At 49.9% G+C, this 16632-nt stretch overlaps 1 protein-coding gene and 1 long non-coding RNA gene across 5 annotated transcripts; both read right to left on the minus strand.

The window, feature by feature from the left end:
* Nucleotides 1-5: 5 nt before the first annotated feature.
* Nucleotides 6-16407, minus strand: adprhl1 (ADP-ribosylhydrolase like 1). Its single transcript, XM_052500191.1, has 7 exons — nt 15698-16407; nt 7843-8007; nt 6506-6631; nt 3163-3303; nt 2751-2878; nt 1194-1326; nt 6-1021 (listed from the first exon to the last, which is right to left on the minus strand). Exons 1-7 carry the CDS (start codon nt 15909-15911, stop codon nt 852-854), a joined length of 1077 nt encoding a protein of 358 aa, XP_052356151.1. The 5' UTR covers nt 15912-16407; the 3' UTR covers nt 6-851.
* On the minus strand, nt 1367-2669 carry LOC127916864 (uncharacterized). Of its 4 annotated transcripts, none has more exons than XR_008096372.1 (5): nt 2537-2669; nt 2291-2454; nt 1799-1880; nt 1430-1470; nt 1367-1388 (listed from the first exon to the last, which is right to left on the minus strand). It is a non-coding gene; the product is annotated as an uncharacterized LOC127916864 (long non-coding RNA). The 4 variants fall into 4 exon arrangements; XR_008096369.1 differs by lacking the exons at nt 1367-1388; nt 1430-1470 and adding exons at nt 1484-1572; nt 1655-1716; XR_008096370.1 differs by lacking the exons at nt 1367-1388; nt 1430-1470 and adding an exon at nt 1484-1593.
* Nucleotides 16408-16632: the final 225 nt, after the last annotated feature.

A 16632-nucleotide genomic window follows, 5' to 3' on the forward strand; every position in this document is an offset into this window, starting at 1 on the left:
AGAGGTAATATATAGATATTCACTTTAATCTGATAATAACATGATTATTATCATGACACTCGTGGTGAATCCACAGCAGACAATAATAGACCAAAACATGAGATAAGTGCAAATAACAGACTAAGAGTGGATCCCAAATAGCACTACCTTTGACCTGGGCACATAGGGTTCGGGTCAAAAGTAGTGCACTATATAGGGAACATATACAATATGGGGGGGGACAGACTAATAACAAGCCTGTAAATTTAAATCACATTTACACAGGACTGTCTTCTTTGTCTCCAATCACATGTTTTAAACCCAGGACTGGTGTGTGTACAGTAGGTAGGGATGTTAGTTGCTCCACGTTCATCTATAGATGAGAACACCTGGGGCCTCTGGAATCTATGGAATTGTTACATCACAGATCCGGTTTCAGAGTTCTGATTCTGATTCTGATTCAGTTCCACATGAATGACTTTTGTTTTTAGAAACAAAACACTTCATGGAACAGGAACGGAACTATTCCAGAGACCCCAGCAGGAGCAGTTGAGAGAGAGAGACAGAGAGGAGGGTACAGGCCGGGCTAGGGGGGCTGTAGTGCTGTGGGATAGGTAGGTAGCAGAGGAGGCTGGTAGGAGGAGATATAGAAGGACAGGCTCATTGTAATGGCTGGAATGGAATAAATGGAACCATATCAAGCATATGTATTCCCCTTCATCCATTACGATGAGCCGTCTTCCTATAGCTCCTCCCACCAGCCTCCACCTGGTAGGTAGGTAGGTGAGCAGCCAGTAGCCAGCCATGGTGGAGTCATTCATGTGTAGTTCCTATGTCGGCCAGAAGAGGGCGGTGTGGGCAGGGTGGTGGTGTTACTTCTCTGTGCTCCTCTCTGCGGAGGCTGCCTTGTACAGTTCGGCTCCGAGCTCCTCCAGCCGCGTGCGTCGGTCCACATCCTGGTGCAGCCCTTCAGGGACCTGGGACAGGCCGAACAGGAGACCGTACAGACAGCCTGCTATCAGCCCTGTGGCACTGCTCTCCCCTGGGGGACACAATGACTAGGTCAGAGAAGATACTAATGGCAAGGGCACACAACATACAACACACACACAAATAAATATACAAACACAACAAGAACACACACTTACCTCCACAACTCTTATATAAACTACTTACACAGAGAACAAACCAATGCACACACACACACAGCCCACCTCCGTGGAACATGGCGCGGCGGCAGAGCTGGGTCCAGTCGGAGCCTGAGGCCAGGAGAGCATCGTAGGCTATCATGGGAGCATCATGACCCCTCCGTCCAGCCCGGCCCTCTGAGCTCCAGCGCTTATACACCTAGAGAGAGGAGAACACACCTGAGTTAAATACTTCTACACCTGAGTTAAATACTTCTACACCTGGAGAGAGGAGAACACGCCTGAGTTAAATACTTATACACCTGTAGAGAGGAGAACACACCTGAGTTAAATACTTCTACACCTGGAGAGAGGAGAACACATCTGAGTTAAATACTTATACACCTAGATAGAGGAGAACACACCTGAGTTAAATACTTCTACACCTGTAGAGAGGAGAACACACCTGAGTTAAATACTTCTACACCTGTAGAGAGGAGAACACGCCTGAGTTAAATACTTATACACCTAGATAGAGGAGAACACACCTGAGTTAAATACTTCTACACCTGTAGAGAGGAGAACACACCTGAGTTAAATACTTCTACACCTGTAGAGAGGAGAACACGCCTGAGTTAAATACTTCTACACCTGGAGAGAGGAGAACACGCCTGAGTTAAATACTTCTACACCTGTAGAGAGGAGAACACACCTGAGTTAAATACTTCTACACCTGTAGAGAGGAGAACACACCTGAGTTAAATACTTCTACACCTGTAGAGAGGAGAACACGCCTGAGTTAAATACTTCTACACCTGGAGAGAGGACAACACACCTGAGTTAAATACTTCTACACCTGTAGAGAGGAGAACACGCCTGAGTTAAATACTTCTACACCTAGATAGAGGAGAACACACCTGAGTTAAATACTTCTACACCTGGAGAGAGGAGAACACGCCTGAGTTAAATACTTCTACACCTGGAGAGAGGAGAACACGCCTGAGTTAAATACTTCTACACCTGTAGAGAGGAGAACACGCCTGAGTTAAATACTTATACACCTAGATAGAGGAGAACACACCTGAGTTAAATACTTCTACACCTAGATAGAGGAGAACACACCTGAGTTAAATACTTCTACACCTGTAGAGAGGAGAACACGCCTGAGTTAAATACTTCTACACCTGTAGAGAGGAGAACACACCTGAGTTAAATACTTCTACACCTGTAGAGAGGAGAACACACCTGAGTTAAATACTTCTACACCTAGATAGAGGAGAACACACCTGAGTTAAATACTTCTACACCTGTAGAGAGGAGAACACACCTGAGTTAAATACTTCTACACCTAGATAGAGGAGAACACACCTGAGTTAAATACTTCTACACCTGTAGAGAGGAGAACACGCCTGAGTTAAATACTTCTACACCTGTAGAGAGGAGAACACACCTGAGTTAAATACTTCTACACCTGTAGAGAGGAGAACACACCTGAGTTAAATACTTCTACACCTGTAGAGAGGAGAACACACCTGAGTTAAATACTTCTACACCTGGAGAGAGGAGAACACACCTGAGTTAAATACATCTGTTAAATATCTTTAAATATCCAGTTTGCCAGGTAGAATGGAACCAATGGATGACCTTGTCTGTCTCCTCAGCGTTGTAGGTGTCAGGAAACAGGGGCTTGTTCTGCCCCTCCTCCTCCACGCCTCTCTCCTCCAGGTAGAACTGCCACTTAGCCTCGAAGTAGAACCACTTCTCCTGGTACTCTGCAGTGGACACAACATACACCACCATTTAATCACACACACACAGTCTATTTTTCACACACACACACACACAGACACACACACACACACACACACACACACACACACACACACACACACAGTCTATTTTTCACACAGTCACACAGTCACACACACACACACACACACACACACACACACACACACACACACACCCACACACACGTCAGAGACACACACACACACAGTCACAGACACACACACGCGTCACACACACACACATAGTCACAGACACACACACCTACCTGCCATGTGGCGTATGGTCTTCTTACAGTACTCCTCGGCCTTGGGGATGACCTTCATGAGGTCGCGACCCCAGGTCACCAGCGGTTTGCCCTGCACCGCGTACGATGCAAACAGAGCCGTGGTCAGAGAGCCCAGGAAACCTGTTGGAATCAGCCAGGTCACTATCATGTCATTATAGATGGTAAACCCAGTGAACCTGTTCCCAGACCTGTTGGAATCAGCCAGGTCACTATCATGTCATTATAGATGGTAAACCCAGTGAACCTGTTCCCAGACCTGTTGGAATCAGCCAGGTCACTATCATGTCATTATAGATGATAAACCCAGTGAACCTGTTCCCAGACCTGTTGGAATCAGCCAGGTCACTATCATGTCATTATAGATGGTAAACCCAGTGAACCTGTTCCCAGACCTGTTGGAATCAGCCAGGTCACTATCATGTCATTATAGATGGTAAACCCAGTGAACCTGTTCCCAGACCTGTTGGAATCAGCCAGGTCACTATCATGTCATTATAGATGGTAAACCCAGTGAACCTGTTCCCAGACCTGTTGGAATCAGCCAGGTCACTATCATGTCATTATAGATGGTAAACCCAGTGAACCTGTTCCCGGTCTAATCACTAGAGCAAGACAGCACAAACAGATGTAGGACCAGGCTAGTTAAATAGCAGGCTATACTATGATGTCTAGCATATGGTACCTGTAGGGTGGTTGTGGGTCATGGTGTATGGTACCTGTAGGGTGGTTGTGGGTCATGGTGTATGGTACCTGTAGGGTGGTTGTGGGTCATGGTGTATGGTACCTGTAGGGTGGTTGTGGGTCATGGTGTATGGTGCCTGTAGGGTGGTTGTGGGTCATGGTGTATGGTGCCTGTAGGGTGGTTGTGGGTCATGGTACCTGTAGGGTGATTGTGGGTCAGGGTGTATGGTGCCTGTAGGGTGGTTGTGGGTCATGGTGTATGGTGCCTGTAGGGTGGTTGTGGGTCATGGTACCTGTAGGGTGATTGTGGGTCAGGGTGTATGGTACCTGTAGGGTGATTGTGGGTCATGGTGTATGGTGCCTGTAGGGTGGTTGTGGGTCATGGTACCTGTAGGGTGGTTGTGGGTCATGGTACCTGTAGGGTGGTTGTGGGTCATGGTGTATGGTACCTGTAGGGTGGTTGTGGGTCATGGTACCTGTAGGGTGGTTGTGGGTCATGGTGTATGGTACCTGTAGGGTGGTTGTGGGTCATGGTGTATGGTACCTGTAGGGTGGTTGTGGGTCATGGTACCTGTAGGGTGGTTGTGGGTCATGGTACCTGTAGGGTGGTTGTGGGTCATGGTACCTGTAGGGTGGTTGTGGGTCATGGTGTATGGTACCTGTAGGGTGGTTGTGGGTCATGGTGTATGGTACCTGTAGGGTGGTTGTGGGTCATGGTGTATGGTACCTGTAGGGTGGTTGTGGGTCATGGTGTATGGTACCTGTAGGGTGGTTGTGGGTCATGGTGTATGGTACCTGTAGGGTGTTTGTGGGTCATGGTGTATGGTACATTTAGGGTGGTTGTGGGTCATGGTGTATGGTACCTGTAGGGTGGTTGTGGGTCATGGCGTATGGTACCTGTAGGGTGGTTGTGGGTCATGGTACCTGTAGGGTGGTTGTGGGTCATGGTGTATGGTACCTGTAGGGTGGTTGTGGGTCATGGTGTATGGTACCTGTAGGGTGGTTGTGGGTCATGGTACCTGTAGGGTGGTTGTGGGTCATGGTGTATGGTACCTGTAGGGTGGTTGTGGGTCATGGTGTATGGTACCTGTAGGGTGGTTGTGGGTCATGGTGTATGGTACCTGTAGGGTGGTTGTGGGTCATGGTGTATGGTACCTGTAGGGTGGTTGTGGGTCATGGTACCTGTAGGGTGGTTGTGGGTCATGGTACCTGTAGGGTGGTTGTGGGTCATGGTGTATGGTACCTGTAGGGTGGTTGTGGGTCATGGTGTATGGTACCTGTAGGGTGGTTGTGGGTCATGGTGTATGGTACCTGTAGGGTGGTTGTGGGTCATGGTGTATGGTACCTGTAGGGTAGTTGTGGGTCATGGTACCTGTAGGGTGGTTGTGGGTCATGGTGTATGGTACCTGTAGGGTGGTTGTGGGTCATGGTACCTGTAGGGTGGTTGTGGGTCATGGTGTATGGTACCTGTAGGGTGGTTGTGGGTCATGGTACCTGTAGGGTGGTTGTGGGTCATGGTGTATGGTACCTGTAGGGTGGTTGTGGGTCATGGTGTATGGTACCTGTAGGGTGGTTGTGGGTCATGGTGTATGGTACATTTAGGGTGGTTGTGGGTCATGGTGTATGGTACCTGTAGGGTGGTTGTGGGTCATGGTGTATGGTACCTGTAGGGTGGTTGTGGGTCATGGTACCTGTAGGGTGGTTGTGGGTCATGGTGTATGGTACCTGTAGGGTGGTTGTGGGTCATGGTGTATGGTACCTGTAGGGTGGTTGTGGGTCATGGTACCTGTAGGGTGGTTGTGGGTCATGGTGTATGGTACCTGTAGGGTGGTTGTGGGTCATGGTACCTGTAGGGTGGTTGTGGGTCATGGTACCTGTAGGGTGGCTGTGGGTCATGGTGTATGGTACCTGTAGGGTGGTTGTGGGCCATGGTGTATGGTACCTGTAGGGTGGTTGTGGGTCATGGTGTATGGTACCTGTAGGGTGGTTGTGGGTCATGGTGTATGGTACCTGTAGGGTGGTTGTGGGTCATGGTGTATGGTACCTGTAGGGTGGTTGTGGGTCATGGTACCTGTAGGGTGGTTGTGGGTCATGGTGTATGGTACCTGTAGGGTGGTTGTGGGTCATGGTGTATGGTACCTGTAGGGTGGTTGTGGGTCATGGTGTATGGTGCCTGTAGGGTGATTGTGGGTCATGGTACCTGTAGGGTGATTGTGGGTCAGGGTGTATGGTACCTGTAGGGTGATTGTGGGTCATGGTGTATGGTACCTGTAGGGTGGTTGTGGGTCATGGTACCTGTAGGGTGGCTGTGGGTCATGGTGTATGGTACCTGTAGGGTGGTTGTGGGTCATGGTACCTGTAGGGTGGCTGTGGGTCATGGTGTATGGTACCTGTAGGGTGGTTGTGGGTCATGGTACCTGTAGGGTGGTTGTGGGTCATGGTGTATGGTACCTGTAGGGTGGTTGTGGGTCATGGTGTATGGTACCTGTAGGGTGGTTGTGGGTCATGGTGTATGGTACCTGTAGGGTGGTTGTGGGTCATGGTACCTGTAGGGTGATTGTGGGTCATGGTACCTGTAGGGTGATTGTGGGTCAGGGTGTATGGTACCTGTAGGGTGGTTGTGGGTCATGGTGTATGGTACCTGTAGGGTGGTTGTGGGTCATGCGCCCCATCTCAATGCTGACCTCCACTAGGTTGTCTAGCCTCTCAGGCTGCCAGTACTTCATCCCCACACACATGGCCTTGGTGGCTGCTCCAAACCCAGAACCTGGAGAGAACCCGTCAGAACAATGACCACATGGAGAGAACCCATCAGAACAACGACCACATGGAGAGAACCCACCAGAACATTGACCATATGGAGAGAACCCATCAGAACAACGACCACATGGAGAGAACCCGTCAGAACATTGACCACATGGAGAGAACCCATCAGAACAACGACCACATGGAGAGAACCCACCAGAACATTGACCATATGGAGAGAACCCACCAGAACATTGACCACATGGAGAGAACCCATCAGAACAACGACCACATGGAGAGAACCCGTCAGAACAATGACCATATGGAGAGAACCCATCAGAACAACGACCACATGGAGAGAACCCACCAGAACATTGACCACATGGAGAGAACCCGTCAGAACATTGACCACATGGAGAGAACCCATCAGAACAACGACCACATGGAGAGAACCCACCAGAACAACGACCACATGGAGAGAACCCACCAGAACAACGACCACATGGAGAGAACCCACCAGAACATTGACCACATGGAGAGAACCCGTCAGAACATTGACCACATGGAGAGAACCCACCAGAACATTGACCACATGGAGAGAACCCACCAGAACATTGACCACATGGAGAGAACCCACCAGAACATTGACCACATGGAGAGAACCCGTCAGAACAATGACCACATGGAGAGAACCCACCAGAACATTGACCACATGGAGAGAACCCACCAGAACATTGACCACATGGAGAGAACCCGTCAGAACATTGACCACATGGAGAGAACCCGTCAGAACATTGACCACATGGAGAGAACCCGTCAGAACATTGACCACATGGAGAGAACCCATCAGAACATTGACCACATGGAGAGAACCCGTCAGAACATTGACCACATGGAGAGAACCCGTCAGAACATTGACCACATGGAGAGAACCCGTCAGAACATTGACCACATGGAGAGAACCCGTCAGAACATTGACCACATGGAGAGAACCCACCAGAACAACGACCACATGGAGAGAACCCGTCAGAACAACGACCACATGGAGAGAACCCACCAGAACAACGACCACATGGAGAGAACCCACCAGAACAACGACCACATGGAGAGAACCCACCAGACCAACGACCACATGGAGAGACAAAGAGAGAGACTGCACATGTGCAGGTTGAACTGAACACTACTAAACCATCAGTCACCATCAGACCTCACACATCTGTTGTGACCTCTGACCTTTCTCATTGAAGGGCGTGTGCCAGGCAAGCAGGAAGTTGTTGGGTTTGAGGTGAGCACATCCCTCCACGGTGGCTGGGTCAGGAGGGCGACCCTGGAGAGACACCATGGCCTCAACATACACCCTGACCAGCTCCCTGTAGAGGTCCTCCAAACACCAGTAGTCTGGAACAACACAGAACACATCACCGTTTACACACATCATAGTTAACACACCACAGTTTACACACAGCATAGTTAACACACCACAGTTTACACACATCATAGTTAACACACCACAGTTTACACACAGCATAGTTAACACACCACAGTTTACCCACAGCATAGTTAACACACCACAGTTTACACACATCATAGTTAACACACCACAGTTTACACACAGCATAGTTAACGCACCACAGTTTACACACAGCATAGTTAACGCACCACAGTTTACACACAGCAAAGTTAACACACCACAGTTTACACACATCATAGTTAACACACCACAGTTTACACACAGCATAGTTAACACACCACAGTTTACACACATCATAGTTAACACACCACAGTTTACACACACCATAGTTAACACACAGCATAGTTTACACACAGCATAGTTAACACACTACAGTTTACACACAGCATAGTTAACACACCACAGTTTACACACAGCATAGTTAACACACCACAGTTTACACACACCATAGTTAACACACAGCATAGTTTACACACAGCATAGTTAACACACTACAGTTTACACACAGCATAGTTAACACACCACAGTTTACACACAGCATAGTTAACACACCACAGTTTACACACATCATAGTTAACACACCACAGTTTACACACATCATAGTTAACACACCACAGTTTACACACATCATAGTTAACACACCACAGTTTACACACAGCATAGTTAACACACTACAGTTTACACACAGCATAGTTAACACGCCACAGTTTACACACAGCATAGTTAACGCGCCACAGTTTACACACAGCATAGTTAACGCACTACAGTTTACACACAGCATAGTTAACGCACCACAGTTTACACACAGCATAGTTAACGCACCACAGTTTACACATATCATAGTTAACACACCACAGTTTACACACAGCATAGTTAACACACCACAGTTTACACACATCATAGTTAACACACCACAGTTTACACACAGCATAGTTAACACACTACAGTTTACACACAGCATAGTTAACACGCCACAGTTTACACACAGCATAGTTAACGCACTACAGTTTACACACAGCATAGTTAACGCACCACAGTTTACACACAGCATAGTTAACGCACCACAGTTTACACACAGCATAGTCAACGCACCACAGTTTACACACAGCGTAGTTAACGCACCACAGTTTACACACAGCGTAGTTAACGCACCACAGTTTACACACAGCATAGTTAACACACCACAGTTTACACACAGCATAGTTAACGCACCACAGTTTACACACAGCATAGTTAACACACCACAGTTTACACACAGCATAGTTAACGCACCACAGTTTACACACAGCATAGTTAACGCACCACAGTTTACACACAGCATAGTTAACGCACCACAGTTTACACACAGCATAGTTAACGCACCACAGTTTACACACAGCATAGTTAACGCACCACAGTTTACACACAGCATAGTTAACGCACCACAGTTTACACACAGCATAGTTATCGCACCACAGTTTACACACAGCATAGTTAACGCACCACAGTTTACACACAGCATAGTTAACGCACCATAGTTTACACACAGCATAGTGATCACACTACAGTTTACACACAGCATAGTTAACGCACCACAGTTTACACACAGCATAGTTATCGCACCATAGTTTACACACAGCATAGTTATCACACTACAGTTTACACACAGCATAGTTAACGCACCACAGTTTACACACAGCATAGTTAACGCACCACAGTTTACACACAGCATAGTTAACGCACCATAGTTTACACACAGCATAGTTAACACACCACAGTTTACACACAGCATAGTTAACGCACCACAGTTTACACACAGCATAGTTAACGCACCACAGTTTACACACAGCATAGTTAACGCACTACAGTTTACACACATCATAGTTAACACACCACAGTTTACACACACCATAGTTAACACACCACAGTTTACACACAGCATAGTTAACACACCACAGTTTACACACATCATAGTTAACACACCACAGTTTACCCACAGCATAGTTAACACACCACAGTTTACACACAGCATAGTTAACGCACCACAGTTTACACACAGCATAGTTAACACACCACAGTTTACACACAGCATAGTTAACACACTACAGTTTACACACATCATAGTTAACGCACCATAGTTTACACACAGCATAGTTAACACACTACAGTTTACACACAGCATAGTTAACGCACCACAGTTTACACAACAACACAGTAAACAACTGCAAATCAATCAGTCTGGAAGCTTGTCATTAAATACACTTGCAAAGGGCCAACTATGCTGCACACTGTGAAAAGTTAACACACACACACACACACACACACACACACACACACACACACACACACACACACACACACACACACACAGAGAGTGGTTGGGAGTCCGTGGGGGCTGTGGCATGTTTGACGTACCAGCCAGATGAGAGTCTATGTTTAGATGTTCGGCCTGCTGTGCTTAGATTATACCATGTGATCTGCTGGGGGGCTACACACGTGTGAGTCATGGGTTTGTTCATATGCTTTTGTGTGTGTCATTTGTGTGGTGTGTGTGTGTGTGTCATTGTCACCTCTGATTCAGGAGCAGAGGGCTTTGGGCTCAGGGACTCAGGATACACACCCAGGACAGGGAGGAACCAGACCAGTGTCAGGGAGAGAGGGGTGGGCCCAGACGGGTGGCAGGGAGAGAGGGGTGGGCCCAGACGGGTGTCAGGGAGAGAGGGGTGGGCCCAGACGGGTGTCAGGGAGAGAGGGGTGGGCCCAGACGGGTGTCAGGGAGAGAGGGGTGGGCCCAGACGGGTGTCAGGGAGAGAGGGGTGGGCCCAGACGGGTGTCAGGGAGAGAGGGGTGGGCCCAGACGGGTGTCAGGGAGAGAGGGGTGGGCCCAGACGGGTGTCAGGGAGAGAGGGGTGGGCCCAGACGGGTGTCAGGGAGAGAGGGGTGGGCCCAGACGGGTGTCAGGGAGAGAGGGGTGGGCCCAGACCAGTGTCAGGGAGAGAGGGGTGGGCCCAGACCAGTGTCAGGGAGAGAGGGGTGGGCCCAGACGGGTGTCAGGGAGAGAGGGGTGGGCCCAGACGGGTGTCAGGGAGAGAGGGGTGGGCCCAGACGGGTGTCAGGGAGAGAGGGGTGGGCCCAGACGGGTGTCAGGGAGAGAGGGGTGGGCCCAGACCAGTGTCAGGGAGAGAGGGGTGGGCCCAGACGGGTGTCAGGGAGAGAGGGGTGGGCCCAGACAGGTGTCAGGGAGAGAGGGGTGGGCCCAGACGGGTGTAGAACCCTATTCACTACACCGTCTACCTCCTAAATAGAACCCTATTCACTACACTGTCTACCTCCTAAATAGAACCCTATTCTCTACACCGTCTACCTCCTAAATAGAACCCTATTCTCTACACTGTCTATCACCTAAATAGAACCCTATTCTGTACACTGTCTACCTCGTAAATAGAACCCTATTCTGTACACTGTTCACCTCCTAAATAGAACCCTATTCTGTACACTGTCTACCTCCTAAATAGAACCCTATTCTCTACCTCCAAAATAGAACCCTATTCTGTACACTGTCCACCTCCTAAATAGAACCCTATTCTGTACACTGTCTACCTCCTAAATAGAACCCTATTCTGTACACTGTCTACCTCCTAAATAGAACCCTATTCTCTACCTCCAAAATAGAACCCTATTCTCTACACTGGCTCCTAAATGGCACCCTCTATTATAGTGCATTACTTCTGACCAGGACCCATCTGGCTCGGGTCAAACGTAGTGCACCATGTGGAATAGGCCCCAGTCAGAAATAGTGGACTATGGGAAAAGGGTGCCATTTGGTACAGAACCTGTGTTTAGAACCAGTTGCCTACAATCTAACCGGTCATGTCTTGATGTACCATCTCTGAAGCCCTTTCCCCTTGTTCCAGGACAATTGTTCCTATCCGTCCCTTTTTCATGGTCCTTCGAGCCGGATAGGGTTTGTGTACATCCCTACTTCATCAAGGAGGGGTTTGATGTTGTGTACTTGTTGCTGTTTAACCTATGCTTAGTTACACATCCAGTTTGATATTCACAAAGCATCTCAAAGTAAGAGCACTGGTCTAGGACCATTTCTCCATGTTAGGTCATAATGAATAAGATAACATGGACAGATAACATCCTTCTCTGGGATGCTTTAAAAATACATGCACAGAATCACTGTTCTCGTGATACGTAGGCCGACCTTAGCTGTAAGAGGCCTATACTTGCGTGGGCCAAGAGATACATTGACAGCCCCCTCTTCTCTCTGTCCCCTGTGGTATATGGATCAGGGACAGTGTGTATTAAGCGTTTCAGAGTAGGAGTGCGGATCTAGGATCATTTCCTATATGTCCATTCATTATAATCTAACAAGAAACATGGATACCACATAAGTATTCCTACTCTCAGATGTTTAGTGAATATGGACCCAGATCAGAGTTTATAACCTAGGCCTTTACCTGCGTGGGCCAAGACTAGATAAACTGAAATCTTCCTCCCCTCTTCCTCCTCCCCTTTCCTCCTCTCCCCTCTCCTCCTCTCCCCTTCTCCTCCTCTCCTCCCTCCTCCTGTCCTCCTCTCCTCCCTCCTCCTCTCCCTTCCTCCTCCTCTCCTCCCTCCTCCTCAGCTCCCCCTCTCCTCTCCCCCTCCTCTCTCCTCCTCTCTTCCTCTCCCTTCCCCTCTCCTCTCCTCCTCTCCTCTCCACTCCCCCCTCTCCTCTCCCCCCCTCCTCCTCTCCTCTCCCCACATCCCCCTCTCCCCTCCCCCCTCTCCCCCTCTCCACTCCTCCCCTCCCCTCTCCTCACCTCCTCCCCTCCCCCCTCTCCTCTCCTCCTCCTCCCCTCTCCTCCCCACCTCCCCCTCTCACCTCCTCCTCCCCTCTCCTCCCCACCTCCCCCTCTCCTCTCCTCTCCTCTCCCCACCTCCTCTCCTCTCCTCTCCTCTCCATGATCTGTGCTATAGATCAGATCTGTATTGTTTGCTTTCAGCCCCTGTCAGTGTCAGTGATTCATGGTGGTTTTCTGGCCTGACTTGGGTAGAGTCCCAAATTACACCCTATTCCTTATATAGTGCACTACATTTAACCAGAGTCTTATGGAGTGTGAGCACTACATAGGGAATAGGGTGCCATTTGGGACACATACCAGGCTGGGTTGTTGGAATGCGGCTAAGCAGTAGGCTTATCCATAAGGCTGTCATCTCTCTACAGGAGCACTGCTGGCTTTGAACACAATCCACCAGCCAAATACCCTACAGGATCACCAAGGGGGAGAGCTACTGTGATGTGATGAGACCTGGTCCCTCTATTGTTCTCCTCTCTGCCCGAGGACAGGCTCATGTTCTCCTCTCTGCCCGAGGACGGCTCATGTTCTCCTCCCCAGGTCTATTTTGGACTTCTCTGATCTGGCAGCCAGCGGTCGGTACTCCAGACGTCCAGGCCAGCGGTCGGTACTCCAGACGTCCAGGCCAGCGGTCGGTACTCCAGACGTCCAGGCCAGCGGTCGGTACTCCAGACGTCCAGGCCAGCGGTCGGTACTCCAGACGTCCAGGCCAGCGGTCGGTACTCCAGACGTCCAGGCCAGCGGTCGGTACTCCAGACGTCCAGGCCAGCGGTCGGTACTCCAGACGTCCAGGCCAGCGGTCGGTACTCCAGACGTCCAGGCCAGCGGTCGGTACTCCAGACGTCCAGGCCAGCGGTCGGTACTCCAGACGTCCAGGCCAGCGGTCGGTACTCCAGACGTCCAGCTCAGCGGTCGGTACTCCAGACGTCCAGCTCAGCGGTCGGTACTCCAGACGTCCAGGCCAGCGGTCGGTACTCCAGACGTCCAGGCCAGCGGTCGGTACCCCAGACGTCCAGGCCAGCGGTCGGTACCCCAGACGTCCAGGCCAGCGGTCGGTACCCCAGACGTCCAGGCCAGCGGTCGGTACCCCAGACGTCCAGGCCAGCGGTCGGTACCCCAGACGTCCAGGCCAGCGGTCGGTACCCCAGACGTCCAGGCCAGCGGTCGGTACCCCAGACGTCCAGGCCAGCGGTCGGTACCCCAGACGTCCAGGCCAGCGGTCGGTACCCCAGACGTCCAGGCCAGCGGTCGGTACCCCAGACGTCCAGGCCAGCGGTCGGTACCCCAGACGTCCAGGCCAGCGGTCGGTACCCCAGACGTCCAGGCCAGCGGTCGGTACCCCAGACGTCCAGGCCAGCGGTCGGTACCCCAGACGTCCAGGCCAGCGGTCGGTACCCCAGACGTCCAGGCCAGCGGTCGGTACTCCAGACGTCCAGGCCAGCGGTCGGTACTCCAGACGTCCAGGCCAGCGGTAGGTGACGTGTGTGTTGTACAGTCAGGCTGTCCACCTATAGAACTCCAGCCTGGTCCCAGATCTGTTCCTGTTGTCTTGCTAACTCACAGTTGTGTAAAGTACTTAAAGTAAAAAATACTTGAAAGTACTACTTAAGTAATTTGTACTTTAATTTACTATTTATATTTTTGACAACTTTTACTTCACTACATTCCTAAAGGGAATTATTCACTTTTTACACCTTACATTTTGAATTCTTAGCAGGACAGAAAAATTGTCTAATTCACACACATCCCTACTGCCTCTGATATTTTAGCAAATACATTTATTTTTTAAATTGAAGTATATTTAAAACCAAATACTTTTATACTTATACTCAAGTAATATTTTACTGGGTGACTTTCACTTTTACTTGAGTCATTTTCTATTAAGGTAACTTTGACAATTGGGTTCTTTTTCCACCACGATTAACTCCTCTGGTCTTGCTAATTCCATTGCCATGACCATAGGAGTTGGCAAGACAGCACAAACAGATCTGGGGACCAGGCTAGCCTCCTCTGATGAAGAGATGAAGGGTAGATGTGATGACATGTGAAGGTGTTTGGGATTACGGCCTGTGCTGAGTCATATCTGACTGCTATAGGGATTAGGGTGTCGGCCAGGCATTGTCCGGAAGAACTATGTCCCATTGAGTGATTAGGAGTTTCCACAGACTGCTATTCTCGTCTCTCTGTAAAATCAGACTGGACAGGTGTGTGTGTGTGAGATTGAGGAGATTTGAGGTTTAGGTGGGTGAAGAGAGTAACAGAGTGAATGTGTCAGTGTGAATGAGAGAAACACCAAACTACTGGTGCTCTCACTGTCTCTGAGAGCTCTACAATGCATGTCAATCATTCTATTGCTATTCCATTTTAGTTTCCTTTACTCGTTTCCTTTACTAGGCTTACACAGGCACTGTATCATAGAAAGTCATGAAGTGATAATATCGTTGGAACCAATGAGGAAGTACTATTGATTGGTCAATGTTACTACACATCCCTTCTCGCATGGTCAACTAGCACCAACCCTCCAGGTCCCCCAACCCTCCATGTCCCCCAACCCTCCATGTCCCCTAACAATCCATGTCCCCCAACCCTCCATGTCCCCTAACCCTCCAGGTCCCCTAACCCTCCATGTCCCCCAACCCTCCATGTCCCCTAACCCTCCAGGTCCCCTAACCCTCCATGTCCCCTAACCCTCCAGGTCCCCTAACCCTCCATGTCCCCTAACCCTCCATGTTCCTTAACCCCCATCTACCCATCCACCCACCCTACCTCCGTGGGTATGTCCTGTCCTCACCTGTGATGAGGGCCTCAGCGGTGGTCATGTGCATCAGGGCTCCGTCGCTGAGGGGCCAGTTGTCAGGGTCCAGTTTCAGAGCCCCAAGGCCCCCCAGAGAGGCCAGCTCTTCCTGGATCTGTGTCCCAGAGGGGCAGCTCTCCCAGCGGCCCTTACGGTAGCCCAGCGCGTCCCCCACCCCCGCTAGGACCATACCAGCCTGAAACTTCTCCATGAGGGTTAGGGTTCAGATGCCCACCAACCCGGACTAAAACAAAGGATGGGCTGTAATGTAGGTTTCAATAGGAAGACCGACTGACTGACTAGAGGACACAGGCTCTAGGTAAACAGAGTCTCTCTACGGGTTATAGAGAATACAGGCTCCAGGTAGACAGAGTCTCTCAGAAACAGTCTGACTCCCAAGACACTATAGTCCTCTTCTAGAAGCCTGAGATAGTGTTCCTCTGGTTAAACAGACAGAGCTTCTAGAAGCCTGAGATAGTGTTCCTCTGGTTAAACAGACAGAGCTTCTAGAAGCCTGAGATAGTGTTCCTCTGGTTAAACAGACAGAGCTTCTCCTCAGCCTGCTGGCAAACAAAAACAGCCCACTGTCCGTCTGGTCCAGCTAGAAGGCTCTCTGACGCTGTCACACGTTGTGTTGCTCTCTGGTCTGGTAATCCAATGGTGTGTCCTTACTAAACTGAATGGGGACGTGCCGTGGTTGGATGTCTCTTTTTAACTGTGAACGGTAGCAGTCCAGTTCAGTCCCCACCCCCATAGCTCTGAGCTCATCTATCAGCCTAATCACCAGTCACTCTCTCTCACTCAGTCTAACACACATCTTTATCAGCAGCCTCTGTGAGTGTAGAGGCACTGGGCTGTGATCAGGTGTCTCCTAAAAAGGCAATACCCTCGTCCCCAGAACTCCAGGGCTACTGCCAGGGCTGGAGGGTTAG

This window comes from Oncorhynchus keta, chromosome 37 (genome assembly GCF_023373465.1).
Source record: "Oncorhynchus keta strain PuntledgeMale-10-30-2019 chromosome 37, Oket_V2, whole genome shotgun sequence".
Taxonomy (NCBI): domain Eukaryota; kingdom Metazoa; phylum Chordata; class Actinopteri; order Salmoniformes; family Salmonidae; genus Oncorhynchus; species Oncorhynchus keta.